The sequence below is a fragment of the Megascapheus bottae genome, chromosome 16 (assembly GCF_031878675.1).
Source record: "Megascapheus bottae isolate mThoBot1 chromosome 16, mThoBot2.hap1, whole genome shotgun sequence".
NCBI classification, from domain to species: Eukaryota; Metazoa; Chordata; class Mammalia; order Rodentia; family Geomyidae; genus Megascapheus; species Megascapheus bottae.
In genome coordinates, this window is record NC_143524.1 from 5,684,566 (window position 1) to 5,698,062 (window position 13,497).

At 55.3% G+C, this 13,497-nt stretch overlaps 2 protein-coding genes across 4 annotated transcripts; one reads left to right on the forward strand and one right to left on the reverse strand.

Moving 5' to 3' along the window:
• Positions 1-706: 706 nt before the first annotated feature.
• Positions 707-1,514, forward strand: Gpha2 (glycoprotein hormone subunit alpha 2). The gene is made up of 3 exons (XM_090347428.1): positions 707-842; positions 985-1,169; positions 1,251-1,514. The coding sequence occupies exons 1-3, from the start codon at positions 740-742 to the stop codon at positions 1,350-1,352; spliced, it is 390 nt and encodes a 129-aa protein (XP_090203554.1). The 5' UTR covers positions 707-739; the 3' UTR covers positions 1,353-1,514.
• Positions 1,508-9,768, reverse strand: Ppp2r5b (protein phosphatase 2 regulatory subunit B'beta). 3 transcript variants are annotated; one of them, XM_090347425.1, is made up of 15 exons: positions 9,497-9,765; positions 8,660-9,106; positions 7,544-7,740; positions 6,737-6,838; positions 6,493-6,585; positions 6,270-6,400; positions 4,891-4,950; positions 4,692-4,800; positions 4,249-4,302; positions 4,124-4,174; positions 3,924-4,043; positions 3,098-3,250; positions 2,858-2,985; positions 2,566-2,667; positions 1,508-2,268 (listed from the first exon to the last, which is right to left on the reverse strand). In XM_090347425.1, exons 2-15 carry the CDS (start codon positions 8,856-8,858, stop codon positions 2,121-2,123), a joined length of 1,647 nt encoding a protein of 548 aa, XP_090203551.1. In that variant the 5' UTR covers positions 8,859-9,106; positions 9,497-9,765; the 3' UTR covers positions 1,508-2,120. The 3 variants fall into 3 exon arrangements, with proteins under 3 accessions (XP_090203551.1, XP_090203553.1, XP_090203552.1); XM_090347426.1 differs by having other exon boundaries at positions 2,250-2,338; positions 9,497-9,768; XM_090347427.1 differs by lacking the exon at positions 3,098-3,250 and having other exon boundaries at positions 9,497-9,762.
• Positions 9,769-13,497: the final 3,729 nt, after the last annotated feature.

The following is a 13,497-nucleotide window of genomic DNA, read 5'->3' on the forward strand; positions in this document are numbered from 1 at the left end:
TTTCAGCAACTTTCCTTTTCTAAGCATTAGTAGCCTTGCCTTTAAACCTGGAGTTGGACTACAGAGATTTGCTGAAGTTGACAGCGTCAGGCTCTTTCAGGAATCAGGTCCCTGCTGTTTCTAGAACCTAGGGGTCCTGTAGCTCAGAGCCCTACTCAGGATCTCCTAGCCTCTTCAGAATGAGCAGACATTCACTAGATACTGGAGTGGAGGCTCTAAATGCACTCAGTGATCCACACTCTGCTCTACCACCCAGACTGCTCAGGAGCCTAGATCCCCACACCCCTCCCGAGTCAGGAAGGATCCAGGCCCAGTTGAGTACTTCTGAGGCAGGGTGTGGTCATGGAGAACAGCAGAACCCAGGCCTCTGGAAAGCAGCCTCTCACCCCCTCAGCAGTCCAGGCAGTCCTCCACCTATGGAGCCCAGGAAGCAAAAAGCTACAGAGGACCGCACCTCAGAGCTCAGCTCCACAGGCCTCAGGCTGGGAGGCGCCTGGGAGTTAGAGCTCCTCCACAGGAGGGCGTGGCTCCAGAACCCACAATACAAGTCTAGAGAGCACACTGGAGACCTGCAGCAGGCTTTGAAGACCTGGGAGCTGCCGGCACTGTTCCTGCCACACTGGGAGCACTGGTGAGGTTCTGGGGAGACAGTGTGAGGGGAAGTGGGGTGCTATGGTAAAGGGAGGGGAAGACGTCTGGCGCCCCACAGGAAAATCCACCTAGTACTTCTACAGTGCAGATGCCCATGGCGTCCCTCCCAGTCCTGCTCCTCAGCCTGCTGGTCCTGGTTGTCCCTGAAAGCCAGGGTCAGGAGACAGCCATCCCAGGCTGCCACCTGCACCGTGAGTAACCTGGGGGCTGGCCAGAGGGCTGGGGGGGCAATGGGCTGTCGATGGGCACAGAGTTGGCATACTGCCTCCACCAGGAGGCACCGACAACAGCAGCCAGGGCAAGTCTTCCAGCCACTTGCCTGTCTACTTCCAGCCTTCCATGTGAACGTGCGAAGTTACCACCGAGGCACCTGCCAGGGCTCCCATGTGGCCCTGGCCTGTGTGGGTCACTGTGAGTCCAGCGCCTTCCCTTCCCGGTACTCTGTGCTGGTGGCCAGCAGCTATCAACATAACATCACCTCCGTCTCTCAGTGCTGCACCATCAGCAGCCTAGAGAAGGTGAGGGGCTGGAGCCAGGGGAATTGGGGGGGACAGGAGGAGGCCGGGAATGGCATGGAGTGTGGGGCCCCTCGCCTACAGGTGAAAGTGCAGCTGAGATGTGCGGGAAACCGCCAGGGAGAACTGGAGATCTTCACGGCCAGGGCTTGCCAGTGTGACATGTGTCGCCTGTCCCGCTACTAGTGGTTGGGCCTGGGAGGCCACAGCATCATTTAACAAGGGGTCGCAGCTGCTGTTTGGAAAGGTCACCTCGTGAGAAGGGGTTTCTGCCTTCTCTTTGTCTCTGCCTGGCTTTAATCCAGTCTGTCTCCCACCACTCCCCTAAATAAAGCAAGCAGTTCTTGAGTCTCTCTTTATTAAGTCTGCCCCCCAACCAGAGGAGGGAGATCGACCAGGAATCCTGTGACCCCTGACCCTAGGACACTGTCAACCTCTTCTTGCCTGTGCCCTCACCCCTCCCCCTGCCCAATAAATAAAAAGGGGACAAGGAAGTTCAGGGCAAGGGAGAGAGGGAAGGAGGTGCCCTAGGGCCAGGACAGTGTCTTGCTGAGGGTGAGTGGGGCAGAATAAATAGACCATGGGCCCCTCGGTGGGGGTGAGGAAGGACCTGGCTCCAGTCCCAGGCAGGAGCAGGCCAGGCCCTGAGGACCCTTTCCCCAGGGGGGATGGGCGGAGCCTGCCTGCAGCCTGGAGCCCAGCCCTGCAGGAAAGATGGCTGACGGCTTCCCAGTCAAGCTGCCCTGCTTAAGTCTTGCCACAGGGCCTGCAAGGTCTGCTGCCAAGACCATCATCTTGCCTTCTTGTGAGAGCTGCCCATGAGGGCTGGCAGGGCGTCCTCAGAGCCAGTCTGGCAAGGCCAGGGGGAGGGAGGTGCCCCTCTGGACCCTGGCCAGGAGAAGGGATGGAGGAACTTAGGGCTCTGGGCTTTGCTTCTCCCCTTCCAGGGGCTCTCTAGCTCTGACCTCCACTGGTGGCCACTTGGGGTGCTAGCCGTGGAAGGGGGGCCTCCCTGGCTTCCTGGGTCCCCTGTAGCCGGCGTAGCCGCAGCTCCTCCAAGCCTTGCCATAGCTCTTGGCGCTCCCGAGCCTTCTGCTGCTCCCTAGGAAGAGAAGGGAGGCAGCTCCTCTCCTGGGGTCTCCACTGGTCCACCCGTCCTCACCACAACCCCACTGCAAATGGGAGCGTGACTCAGTGAGGCCTGGGCTGGGAGACGTGAGGAGATGAACTGTCTGGGAATGGCCGAAGCTAGAGGGAAACGGCCAGGAGAAAGGCCGCAGGAGGTGGCGGGCAGCTGGGACTAGGCTAGCTGGCACTTGAGGGAGGGGCTGGACATCTGACCACAGAATTGGGGTTTCCGTCTACATTCCCTCCTTGGATACCCAGCCCCAGTGCTCACTGCTGCTTCTCCAGCTTGTAGGAGGCCGTGAGCTCGTCGAAGAGCTTTCCATTCATTTCCATGAAGGTCTTGAGCACATTGTAGATCAGAGACACGATGGTTCTTCACACAGTAAGGCAACGAGTGAGCACATGTGTTAGTGCGGCCCCTCTCGGGCCGTCTGTCTGTCCCTGTCCCTAAACCCCACAGCACTTCCCACTTCCCTGGCTTCCCATTCCTTGCCAGCCTGACCCTGGCTCTTACACTGTCCAGCTAAGCGCAGCCCGGGGCAGGGCAAGGCCTGGGCACTCACTGATTCCAGTGCTCCTTGGAGACTTGGTATAGGGTCCCAAACACAGCCGGCAGCACAGTGTGGCAGTTGTCCTCAATGAGGCTCAGGATGTACTCGTTGTTCCAGAAATACAGAGCCCGCTCTGCAACCTGGGGTAGGCAAGATGGCAGAGTGGGCCTGGAAGGCTGGAGTCGTTGCAAGCCTTCCCCAAACCCAGGCCCTGACCTCATACACCCCATCCTCAGGGCCTTTGCGACCCACCAGAGGAAAAGATAGGGGGAAGAGCAAAGAGTCCTGAGACTGAAGCCCAACACTTGAGCAAATCCTAATTCTACTACAGCTTCCACCACGGTCATGGTCCTTAGGTGAGGCGTTCAGCTTCTCGGCCTCATGTGTCAGATCTGTAAAATGGAACTAACAATAGGCACCATCACCAGGCTGTTGGAATAAAACGAACTACTGGACTTTAAAGTGTTTAATAAGATTAAGTACTAGTGAGGAGCTGGTGGCTCACACCTGCAATCCTAGCTACTCAGGAGGCTGAAATGTGAGCATCCCAGTTTGAAGCCAGCCTGGGCAGACAAATCCATGCCTCCAGTTAACCAGCCAAAAGACAGAACTGGAAGTGTCTCGAGTGGTAGAGTGCTAGGCTTGAGAGGGGGGGGGAAAAAAGGTACTAAGGAAGAGTGTGTGCAACATCCTGAGTTCAAGCCCTAATAATGACACATGTCCACACACACAGAGTACTAGAATCCTTCTGGAAGTATTTCCATTGCTTTATGCTCATAACAGGAGAGTGTCTGATGACATACATGAGTTACAGATGCTTAGCCCCTCAAATGGGGCTAAGGAAATCTATAGCCACTAAGAAAGCCATTCACTATACGTGTTAACAGCCATGGTCTATTTAGTCCCCATCACTAGTGGTTTGTCTAAGGATCTCAAGCCAGTAAAACTTGACCTTAGAGCTCCTGACCCTAAGTTAAGCATCGCCCCAATATCAAACGCAGGACTGGAGGAGACGTGGGGAGAGGAAGCTATGCTCAGTTGACTGGGCAATCCTTCACAGCCTGTCCCCGCCCCATACCTGGAAGTGGGGGCTGGAGACACAGCGAGCCACCTGCTTGAAGAGCGGCTCCTGGATCTTCACAAACTGGGACGGCTCAATGACATCCAGAATCTCCTCCATCTCCCCCAGGAACATCACCTGCAGAGGGGGCGGGGGCAGCCGCTCACACTCCCCTCTCCCAGCGACATACACACACTTGTCAAAGCCCCCCTCCATACCTCCTTTTGGGTGCAGGTTTTGGGCCAATATTTGAGCAGCCCCCGGATCACCTGTGGAGTTGAGGCAGAAGAACCTTGTCAGGCCTGCACAGTGTGGGGCCCGCCTTCCCCCCCCCAACACTCACGTGCTCTGTCAGGGTGGCATCTTTCTCCAGGAACTGTACCACACAGTAAGCCAGCTGTGGAGGGAAGGGTGGAGAGAAGGAGAGCAGGGTCAGGAGGGGTCAGGATGCTCTCCCTTAGCTCTTGTCTACCTTCTCGTACACTGAGCATCACACACAAAGACTTATCAATTCCTCACATAGACTTCTGAACCATAATCTGAGACTATTCAAAGAGGAGGAGAGAAGCACACCGTCTACAGGAGGGCAGGGAGAGCGGGAAGGACTGAGGGGGGCAGGGTAGTGCTCACATAGCAAGTCAGCCTTGAAGGGCCAGCTGGAAATCCCTAACCTAGAAGGGATGGAAACTAGTAAGCAGGGAGGCAGAGCAGAATCCCTTGAGTGTGGGCTGATGTCCTGGCCCCACTGGCCCCCCGAGGTGCAGCAGGGCCATGCCTGGGCCTTACCTGGGCATGAAAGACAGACAGTGACTTGACGGAGTGTAAGGGAATCAGGACACGAACCAGGAACTGCTTGTGCTCTGTCTTCAGGGGCAATGCAAAGCCATTGATGATGCTTTAGAGGGAGAAGAGAAGAGCGGAGCTCAGCCAGTGAGCCCCAGCCCCTCCCCCCAGAACCCTGCGCTCAGAGGCCAGGATGAGTCACCTTCCTAAGATCTCCAGTAGCTCAGCCACACCATTGAAGTGCTCCAGCTCGTAGATGAACCTGCAAGACCAAGAGAAGCTCAGAGCAGCACGGTTGGCCCCACACCCACCAACCATCCAGCCTTCTACCCTCACCCTGCCTGCACACATGACCTGCACTCCAACCCACAGGCTGGACTCCTTTCTCTGTGTTCTCAATATGCCTACCTGCAAAACACCCTTCCCAGCCTAGCCACCTCTGCAGCTCTGACTCCAGGCTTAGCCTTTATTCCATAGGCTCTCCAGCTCATCTCTTCCTCTCAGACCTGGCATTCCTTACCTGAGGCTTAGCCAGCCAGCCAGGAGGCACCTAGCTTACAAAAACTCTCTTTATACAGTCTACCAAAGCAATGACAAAGACGTAGAGCATCTACTCTGTACCCTGTAATTCTGAGATCTGTCCTGGGAGGCAAAGTGTACAAACGCCATTACATAGATGAAAAAGCCAAGACTCAGTGGTTAAAGGCCACACACCCAGAGTTAATAAGTGGGGAGCTGGTGGGGTGGAGCTCCTGGAGGTGCTTTGAAGCAGCACCTCACTTCATCTGGAGTATGATCCCCAGGTTTATTCAGGCAGCACCCTATTTCAAACAGAGGAGGCTAGCACAGTGCTTAAAGTTTTTTCAAGTCTACTCAAGTACTGGAACCAAACTCAAAGGCAGGCTGGCTAACTCCATCCACAACGATGATCTCCAAAATAAAAGAAGCCCATTACCGGTACCAACCAGTGGCTCATGCTTGTAATCCTGGCTGCTCAGGGAGCTCAAATCCAGTCTGTGAGACTTGTGTCTCCAATTAACCACCAAAAAGTCAGAAGTACAGCTGAGGCTCAAGTGGTAAAACATTCACTTTGAGCAAAAAAGCTAAGGCCCTGAATTCAAGTGAGAGAGAGAGAGAGAGAGAGAGGGAGAATAAACGGCCATGTCGTCTCCCATCAGCCAGAGGGCATTGTGCCCAGTATATGCTTGCAGAAAGAGTATCTCTTTGGCTCCTTACATGCTGGCATCGTAAGATCAGATTTCCATCCTATGCTCCCCTGGACTGCCCTAGAGCCTGTCAATTATTCTCTTTAGTCTCTATTTTGTAATCTGTAAAATGGAAATAAAAATGAATTTTCTGCTGACTTCATATGCTGGCTCTAAATAATCAATATTGCTATGCAGTGAGAACTTGGTAAACAGACTGGAGCCCCACATCTCAACCCTTCTTCCTTCTTCCAGCCCTCCGCCTTCCTTCCTTTCCTCCTCCCACCCTTCTCCCCTTCCTTTCTTCTCTCCCTCCCTCTTTCATTCCTTCCCTTCCTTCCCACCCCCCCTTCCCTCCCCAGAGGCAGTAACTCACCGGAGGAAGATGTGGTTACACTGCTTGCGGATGTAGGCTCGGAGACCCAGGAACTTGCCGTAGACCCGATGTAAGATGGTCTTAAGGTACTCACGTTCTCGGGGGTCCTCGCTATCAAACAGTTCCAAGAGCTGTGGGAGTTGGAGGTCCAATAAAAAGTAAGCCCCTAATCACTCCCAGGCCCCTGCCCACAGTCCCACCCAGCCTGGGCTCCCCACATCACCATCAGAACAAACTTTTGGTCCACATATCTCTTGGCCACAGAGGGCTGGAAGTCTGGGCTCTCTAAGAAACGTAGGAAAAATTCATATACCAACTAGAAAATGAAGACAGACAAAAAGACGAGTTCAGTCACAGCCTCACCTAGCCCACCCCACTCTGGGGCCCTCATCCAAGCAGACTCCCCCCACCCCAACCCCTTCAGACCACCTGGAGAGTACAGACTCCTTCCCCCAAGCCCCTCACACCTGCAGATGTGGCCAGGAAGGCTCAAGGTTGGGCTCGTCCTCTTCAGGATCAAATTCAGGGTTCTCACTGGGTGGTAGGGTCCGGAAAATATTCACTGAGATCTGGAAGGGTGGGGGAAGGCAAAATCAGGGTTCTTTAAGATGAAGACAGAAGCCCGGCGATCCCTGGTCCAGCGTTCTTGTGGATCACCCTCAGCTCCAGCAAGTACCTGAGAGCTTGGACAACTGTGACTTAAACCTAGTTCAAGTAAATCAGGTCAGGAACAAGGAATCTAAGAGTAGACGGGACATAACTAGGTAGGTGCAAACCAGTGGGGATGTAATGTCAAGAGTAAAGGGTGGGCCGGGAGTTTGGCCTAGTGGTTAAAGTGCTTGCCTAGCATGCACGAAGACCCGGGTTCGATTCCTTGGTACCACATACATACAAAAAAAAGCTGGAAGTGGTGCTGAGGCTCAAGTGGTAGAGCTCTAGCCTTGAGAAAGTCCAAGGACAGTGCTCAGGCCCTGAGCTCAAGCCCAGGACTGGCAAAAAAAAAAAAAAAAAGAGTAAAGGGTTCACAGGCATTGTGGGTAAGAAAGGAGAAATGCATGGCTAAGACATTATGGGAGAGGGAATCCTGAGCCAGGCCACAGAAGGCAAGCTGCCCAGGAGAAAGGCAACCCCTCAACTCCAACACGCAAAGGTGCAGACATGGACTGCAGAGGACTCAGCAGAGATGGAAGATGTGGCTCTGGACGCTAAACTGAAGAGTGCAGGGTTGAGTCTCTGCGGGGATTTCTAGAAGGGGCCGTGGGGTTTGTGCTCACCATGCGGATGATGTCTGGGTAGACGGGCTCGACGAGGACACCCCGGGTACTCCCCACACATTCCACCAGCTCGTTGAGGGCTGCCCGCTTCACCTCTTTGCCCTTCAGGTCAGCCACACAGTCCAAGAAGTCGAACATCACCCCACACTGGGCCAGCTTCCGGCTCAGCAGGTCATGCAGCTCAGAGGCTGGCACATCTGGGGAGAGAGCAGGGCTGAGCCTGGGCCATGCCACCAGAACTCTGGGTCAGGGCATAGCTGGCTTTCTAGGCAGTCTCTGCTGCCTCAGACCCTAGGATGCAGTTAGAAAGCAAACATCTCCTGGTCTCACCCTCTTCCCCCCCCCCCCGCCCCGCCACCTGAACGTCAGCTTCAGCTCTCTCCTAACTCAGGCTCAGAGACTTGGTGATTTTTCTCTTTTTTTTTGTGGGTCATGGGGCTTGAACTCTGGGCCTGGGCGCTGTCCCCCAGCTCTTCAGCTTAAGGCTACAGCCCTACTCCTTGCGCCACAGCCCCACTTCCCATTCTTTTGTGATTACTTGGAGATACAAATCTCCTGTTCTTTAGTGCCCAGGCTGGTTTAGAACCATGATGCTCAGGTCTCAGCCTCCTGAATAGCTAGCATTACAGGCATGAGCCACTATGCCAGGTGGGACTTGGTGATTTTTAAAGCAAGATCAAAAGCCTTGATGTACAAGCATGGCTATATATTTCCAAAACAAGTAATGCCTCCTTCTCCTAGATGGCGCCCCACTCTACCAGCAAGACGTGGAGAAGTTGTCAGGGGCGAGGGTGGAGGCTATGTGGCGATGACAGGAAGCTGTGCCAAGCACCTGCTCCAGAAGCCAGGCAGCTGGTGGAGCTGATAGTGGCCGCCTGGAAGCCAGGCTGTGGGCCCCACCCTTGGCCCTGGCCTGCCCCCCCAGGGTGGCGCCACTTCCAGATGCCCCACCTCTAGGCCAATCAGACCATGCGTCAGCAGAGGGCTGGAGGGCTGGGGTCAGCTCTGATGGGAGTCCCTCACCTAGGAGGGCAGCTGCCAGTTACATTCCCCCCCCCAACCCTCATGGTGGTCCCCTCCAGGGCACAGGAGCCCTAGAAGCCAGCAGCAGCTCACCTTTGAGCAGGGGCAGTGGCGTTAGCTCTTGCTGGTTGCTCTGATAGCGGAACTGAGAGGAGCTGTGGGAACGCCTGGGCCTGGCCCTGCGCAGAGACCTTCGGGAGAAGCCATCCACCTTGTCAGGTGGTGGCACAGGTGACAGTCCTGGAGAGGAGGGGCTGGTAGGGGTGCTCGCAGGGGGCAGCTTGGTCTCCATGGTGGGCAGGCAGCAGGTCAGGCCTTCAGAGCCCCTAGGGCTCCTGAAGGAGGCTGGATGAGGCTGGGCAAACTAACTGGGGCCCATCCTGCCAGGTTGGGGGGGGGCACAACCACAGTCCTGCCCCCCCCAGGGCCTTCAGCAATTGCCCAGTCCTGGGGGGGCAGGCAGGAAGGAAGGTGATGCCTCAGGCCTCAGGTCCTTCCTTGGGGATCCAGAAGAGTCCAGTTAAGGTTCCCACGATGGCCCTTTTGAGAAGGCAGAGCAGAAAGGTCAGAGAGAGCGAGAGAGAGAGTCAGTTCTTTCCGAAGACACACTGGGCAACCCAGCTGGGAGCTGGGGTCTTCTTTTTCCCTCCCACCCTTGCACAGACCCCCAAACAGGGACGCATCCCCTCCCGGATCCTCCAGGAGATTCCCTCCCGGGATCTAAAATATGCCCTCCCTGAATACGGCGGCGGGTCACCCGAGCCAGCACCCCTGGGAACGGCAGTGGTCCTCACCCCAGGCCCCTGACACCAGCCGCAGCGGCTGGGGGGCCCTCCCTGGGGCGCCCCGTCCTCCACCCCAGCATCCTCTCCAACCCCAGTTCCTCCAGGGACCACGCGCCTCTGGCGGAGGGTGGGTGGGGGCACTCACTTCTCGGAGCCTCACACTTTGGTCGCCGACCCCCGGGGGGGCAGCCGGCGAGGAGGGGGCGCCGGGGCAGGGCGGCGGCGCTCCGGGGGGCTCTCCGGGCTCCGCCGGGCGGGGGGCCGGAGCCTGCCCCAGCGCAGCCCCGAGGCGCGGGAACCGGGGCCTCGGCGGGCTCCGAGCCGGCCCGGGCGGCGCGGCCCTCCGCGGGCGTCCGGGACTGGGATCGGCGCGGCGCGGCGCGGCGGGAGCCCCGGCTCGGTGCGCACCGGCACTGGCCGCCCAGATGCTCGGGATGACATCAAGCCACCCCCCCCCCCGCCCGCCCGGCCCGCCCCGCCCCGCCCCGCCCCGCCCCGCAGCTCCCGGCGCCCGGGGGGCGGGGCTGCGTCAGGACCGCCCGGGCGCCGCTGGGAAATGTAGTCCGCGCTCCGCTTAAAGGGCCCCTGCGGGAGGGCGGCTCCGGACCCTGGGGTCGGGGCTGAGACTGCCCAAGCCTCAGAACGGGGTGGGGTGCGCGCCGGCTGGGAGCTTGAACCCCAGATGCCTGACTGCGCGAGAAAGAGAACGACACTGCAGGCCGCGCCAGGAACCTGGGGTGATGCCCGGAGCCGCGTCGGAGAGAGGTCCCTGGGCCTTCTGTGTCCCGGCCACCCCCCCCAGGAACACTTCCCTCGCCCCAGCACGGCTGGGCGTTTCCGAAATCCCTTGAACACTGGCACTGGACTGGTTAATAGCCCGGCGCCGGGGAGTCAGAGCGGCTCTGGGAGGGGTGTGGGTCACCAGAGGATGCTGGGAAATGTAGTCCATCCTCAGCCCTGCAGTCCCCCTCCCATCCCGTGCTGACTCCGGTGACATCATGGTCTGCGGTTTAAAGGGCCAGACCCGGGGTGGCAGAGCTGGAGAGCAGGTGTTTCCCCCGGAGCTACCAAGTCCCAGGCAGCTCGGACCCTGGGTGTCAGGGGAGGTTTACAAAAGAAAAGAAACACAAAACAAGCCAACAGACCCAACACAAAAAACCGAGGCCTCCACGATTCAGACTCAGCGGGGATTCCATGGCATTCTGGCACAGTTGTCCAGTTCCCTTCCCAGAACCCTGGGCTCTAACACATTTTATTCTGCTGTGAAATCTCCACCCTGAAGTGTTGTTGTTTTCCTTGTCAGGGTAATGAATAAAGGGGCCACAGTTACCTTTGCCAGGTGCATTACTTCTCACACACTGATACCCCTGCTCACGTTTTTGCCCCTCCATCCCTCCCTCACCCCCTCCCAATGTCCACCCTGAAGTTTTTCCAGGCTGGATGCTGATCTATCCTGAGCAGAAGGTGAGGATAATGAGGCTGGACTGTGAGGTAGGAGGGCACTCTGACCCTTTTCAGAAGGTGTCTCACCCTGCTCTCTGGGCCCTGGAGCCCATGCGATGCTGCAAAAGAGACCTGGGTGCCCAGAAGGTATTTATTGGCCATTTGGAGCAATAGAAAGCGGAGAGGGTGCAGTTTCTCCAGGCTGGGATCCCAAAGTGGATCCTAGGAGAGCTAACCAGTGCTCCCCCACCCCACCCCACCAAATGGGACCCTTCCTCTCCTTCCTGCTTGCCCACCTCCTCAGCTCAGGAAGTGAAGTCTCTCTGGTACCCTTGGATACCAAATCGGGGAGGATAGACCCACAGAAACAGTGTCTTGCCCAAGGTGGCGCATTTTATCATTACAAACCAGCTAAATCCAGCCTTACTTATACCCCACATCCCTACCTCCCCTGGTCTGGGCCGTGCTCTGTGGATGTGGATATGCTGTGCACAGACTGAAAAGCAGAGGACAGACCAAAGATCCATAAGGGGGACAGAACTGAGTGAGTCAGGATAGATTACAACCATGTAGGCTAGGAAAGCCTTCTATCTCTGATCTCTCACTCCACCCCAGATGTGTATTTGGTCACAGGGACACAACAATCGAAAGGTTTTAGTCTTCTATTTATCTATTTGTTTGTTTGTTTGTCGGTCATGGGACTTGAACTCTGTGCTGGGGCATGGTCCTTGAGCTCTTCAGCTCAAGGCTACCGCTTTACCCCTTGAGCCACAGCACTACTTCTGGTTCTCTGGTGGTTAATTGGAGATAAGAGTCTCATAGTCTTTAGTGCCCAGGGCTTGAACTGAGATATTCAGATTTCAGCCTCCTGAGAAGCTAAGAATACAGACATGAGCCACCACACCCAGCCTTGTCTTCTTTAATGTCTTTATTGAGACAAAGACATGCACCCTAAAATTCACCCATTTTGGAGTTGCAAGATGAAACAGGCCAGGGATTTACAATACTGTGAGTATACTTGAAATTTCTGAACCATACACTTAAAAGACATGATTAAAATGGTAAAAGCCAGGTATGGTGGTGCACACGTACAATCCCAGCACTGGGGAAGCTGGGGCAGGATGACTAAGAGCTCCAGATGGGCCTGTACTACAAAGTGAGATAGATGGTAATTGGACCAGGTGCTGGTGGCTCACGCCTGTAATGCTAACTACTCAGGAGGCTGAGATTGGAGGATCCTGGCTCAGAGACAAGAGCTAGCCCAGTGGTAGGGCAGTAGATAGCTCTGGCATGAAACCCTGTACACTCTTTTTTTTTTTTGCCAGTCCTGGGCTTGAGCTCAGGGCCTGAGCACTGTCCTTGGACTTTCTCATGGCTAGAGCTCTACCACTTGAGCCTCAGCACCACTTCTGGCTTTTTTCTATGTATGTGGTACCAAGGAATCAAACCCGGGTCTTCGTGCATGCTAGGCAAGCACTCTACCACTAGGCCAAACTCCTGGCCCCCCTGTACACTCTTATCTCCAGTTAACCACCTGAAAATTCAAAGTGGCTCTGTGGCTCGAGTGCTAGAGGGCTAGCCTTGAGCTGAAGAGCTCAGGGATAAGGCCCAGGCCCAGAGTTCAAGCCCCATGACCACCACCACCAGCAACAACAAAAAGATGGGAAGAGCTGGGTGCTGGTGGTTCATGCCTATAATCCTAGCTAGTCAGGCTGACATCTGAGGATTCAAAGCCAGATAAATGAGAGAGCTACATCTCTAACCATCAAAAAGAAAAAACTGGCGACATGGCCCAACTGGTAGAATACCAGTCTTTGGTGGAAAAGCAAGCATGAGAGCTGGGAATGTGTCTTAGTGGTAGAGTGTTTGCCTAGCATGCATAAAGCCCTGGGTTCCATTCCTCAGTACTACATAAATCAAAAAAGCTGGAAGTGGTGCACTGTTGTTCTAGTGGTAGAGTGTTAGCATTGAGCAAATGAAGATCAGAGACAGTGCCCAGGCACTGAGTCCAAAAATAGAGTACAAGGCGGCCCTGAGTTTTAGCCCAGTACACACACACACACACACACACACACACACACACACACACACACACAAAGATGGTAAAACTTAGGCCTGGGAATGTAACTCTGTAGTGGGATACTTGCCTAGCATGACAAAAATCCTGAGTTTCGTCCCCCAGGACTAACAAATACAAAATGGGGAGCCAGAAGCATGGGCTAGTGGTAGAGTTCCTGCCTAGCATGCACAAAGCCCTGGGTTCAATTCCTCTGTACCCCATATACAGAAAAAGCTGGAAGTGGTTCTGTAACTCAAGTGGTATAGTGCTAGCCTTGAGAAAGCCCAAGGACAGTGTCCAAGCCCTGAATTCAATCCCCCAAATAATAATAAAGTAAAAAAATAATAAAGTAAAATACATGTTGTGCATCTTTTACCACAATTTAAACAATATATTGTCATTGAGGCATATGCAATGATAGAAATATATTTATATTTAAACAAAGCAAAAAAATCACCACTTTTTTTTGGGGGGTAGGGTCAGGGGGCTTGAACGCTACCAGCTATAGTACCAGCCTCCCTCCCTGAATGGGGTTCCAAAGTTTCCCAGCTTGGGGGAAGGGGAGCAGGGAGACCCTTGTTCTCTCTGTCCCCCTCCAGGTACCCCACTTCTGAGCAAGTGGAGAATGAACCAGGTTTGAGGAA

What these genes read in the sequence shown, in the direction of transcription:
- Ppp2r5b (XM_090347425.1), bottom strand. Translation starts at nt 8,858, where the DNA reads ATGGAGACCAAGCTGCCCCCTGCGAGCACCCCTACCAGCCCCTCCTCT. An exon ending in TCTCCAGCCCCCACTTCCAG is followed by an intron (nt 3,251 to 3,923) that starts GTATGGGGCGGG and finishes GCCTATTGTTAG; the next exon opens with TTCCATTTTACAGATCTGAC. An exon ending in TACAAGCTGGAGAAGCAGCA is followed by an intron (nt 2,269 to 2,565) that starts GTGAGCACTGGG and finishes TTCTCTTCCTAG; the next exon opens with GGAGCAGCAGAAGGCTCGGG.
- Gpha2 (XM_090347428.1), top strand. Translation starts at nt 740, where the DNA reads ATGCCCATGGCGTCCCTCCCAGTCCTGCTCCTCAGCCTGCTGGTCCTG. An exon ending in CCCAGGCTGCCACCTGCACC is followed by an intron (nt 843 to 984) that starts GTGAGTAACCTG and finishes GTCTACTTCCAG; the next exon opens with CCTTCCATGTGAACGTGCGA. An exon ending in CCATCAGCAGCCTAGAGAAG is followed by an intron (nt 1,170 to 1,250) that starts GTGAGGGGCTGG and finishes CCTCGCCTACAG; the next exon opens with GTGAAAGTGCAGCTGAGATG.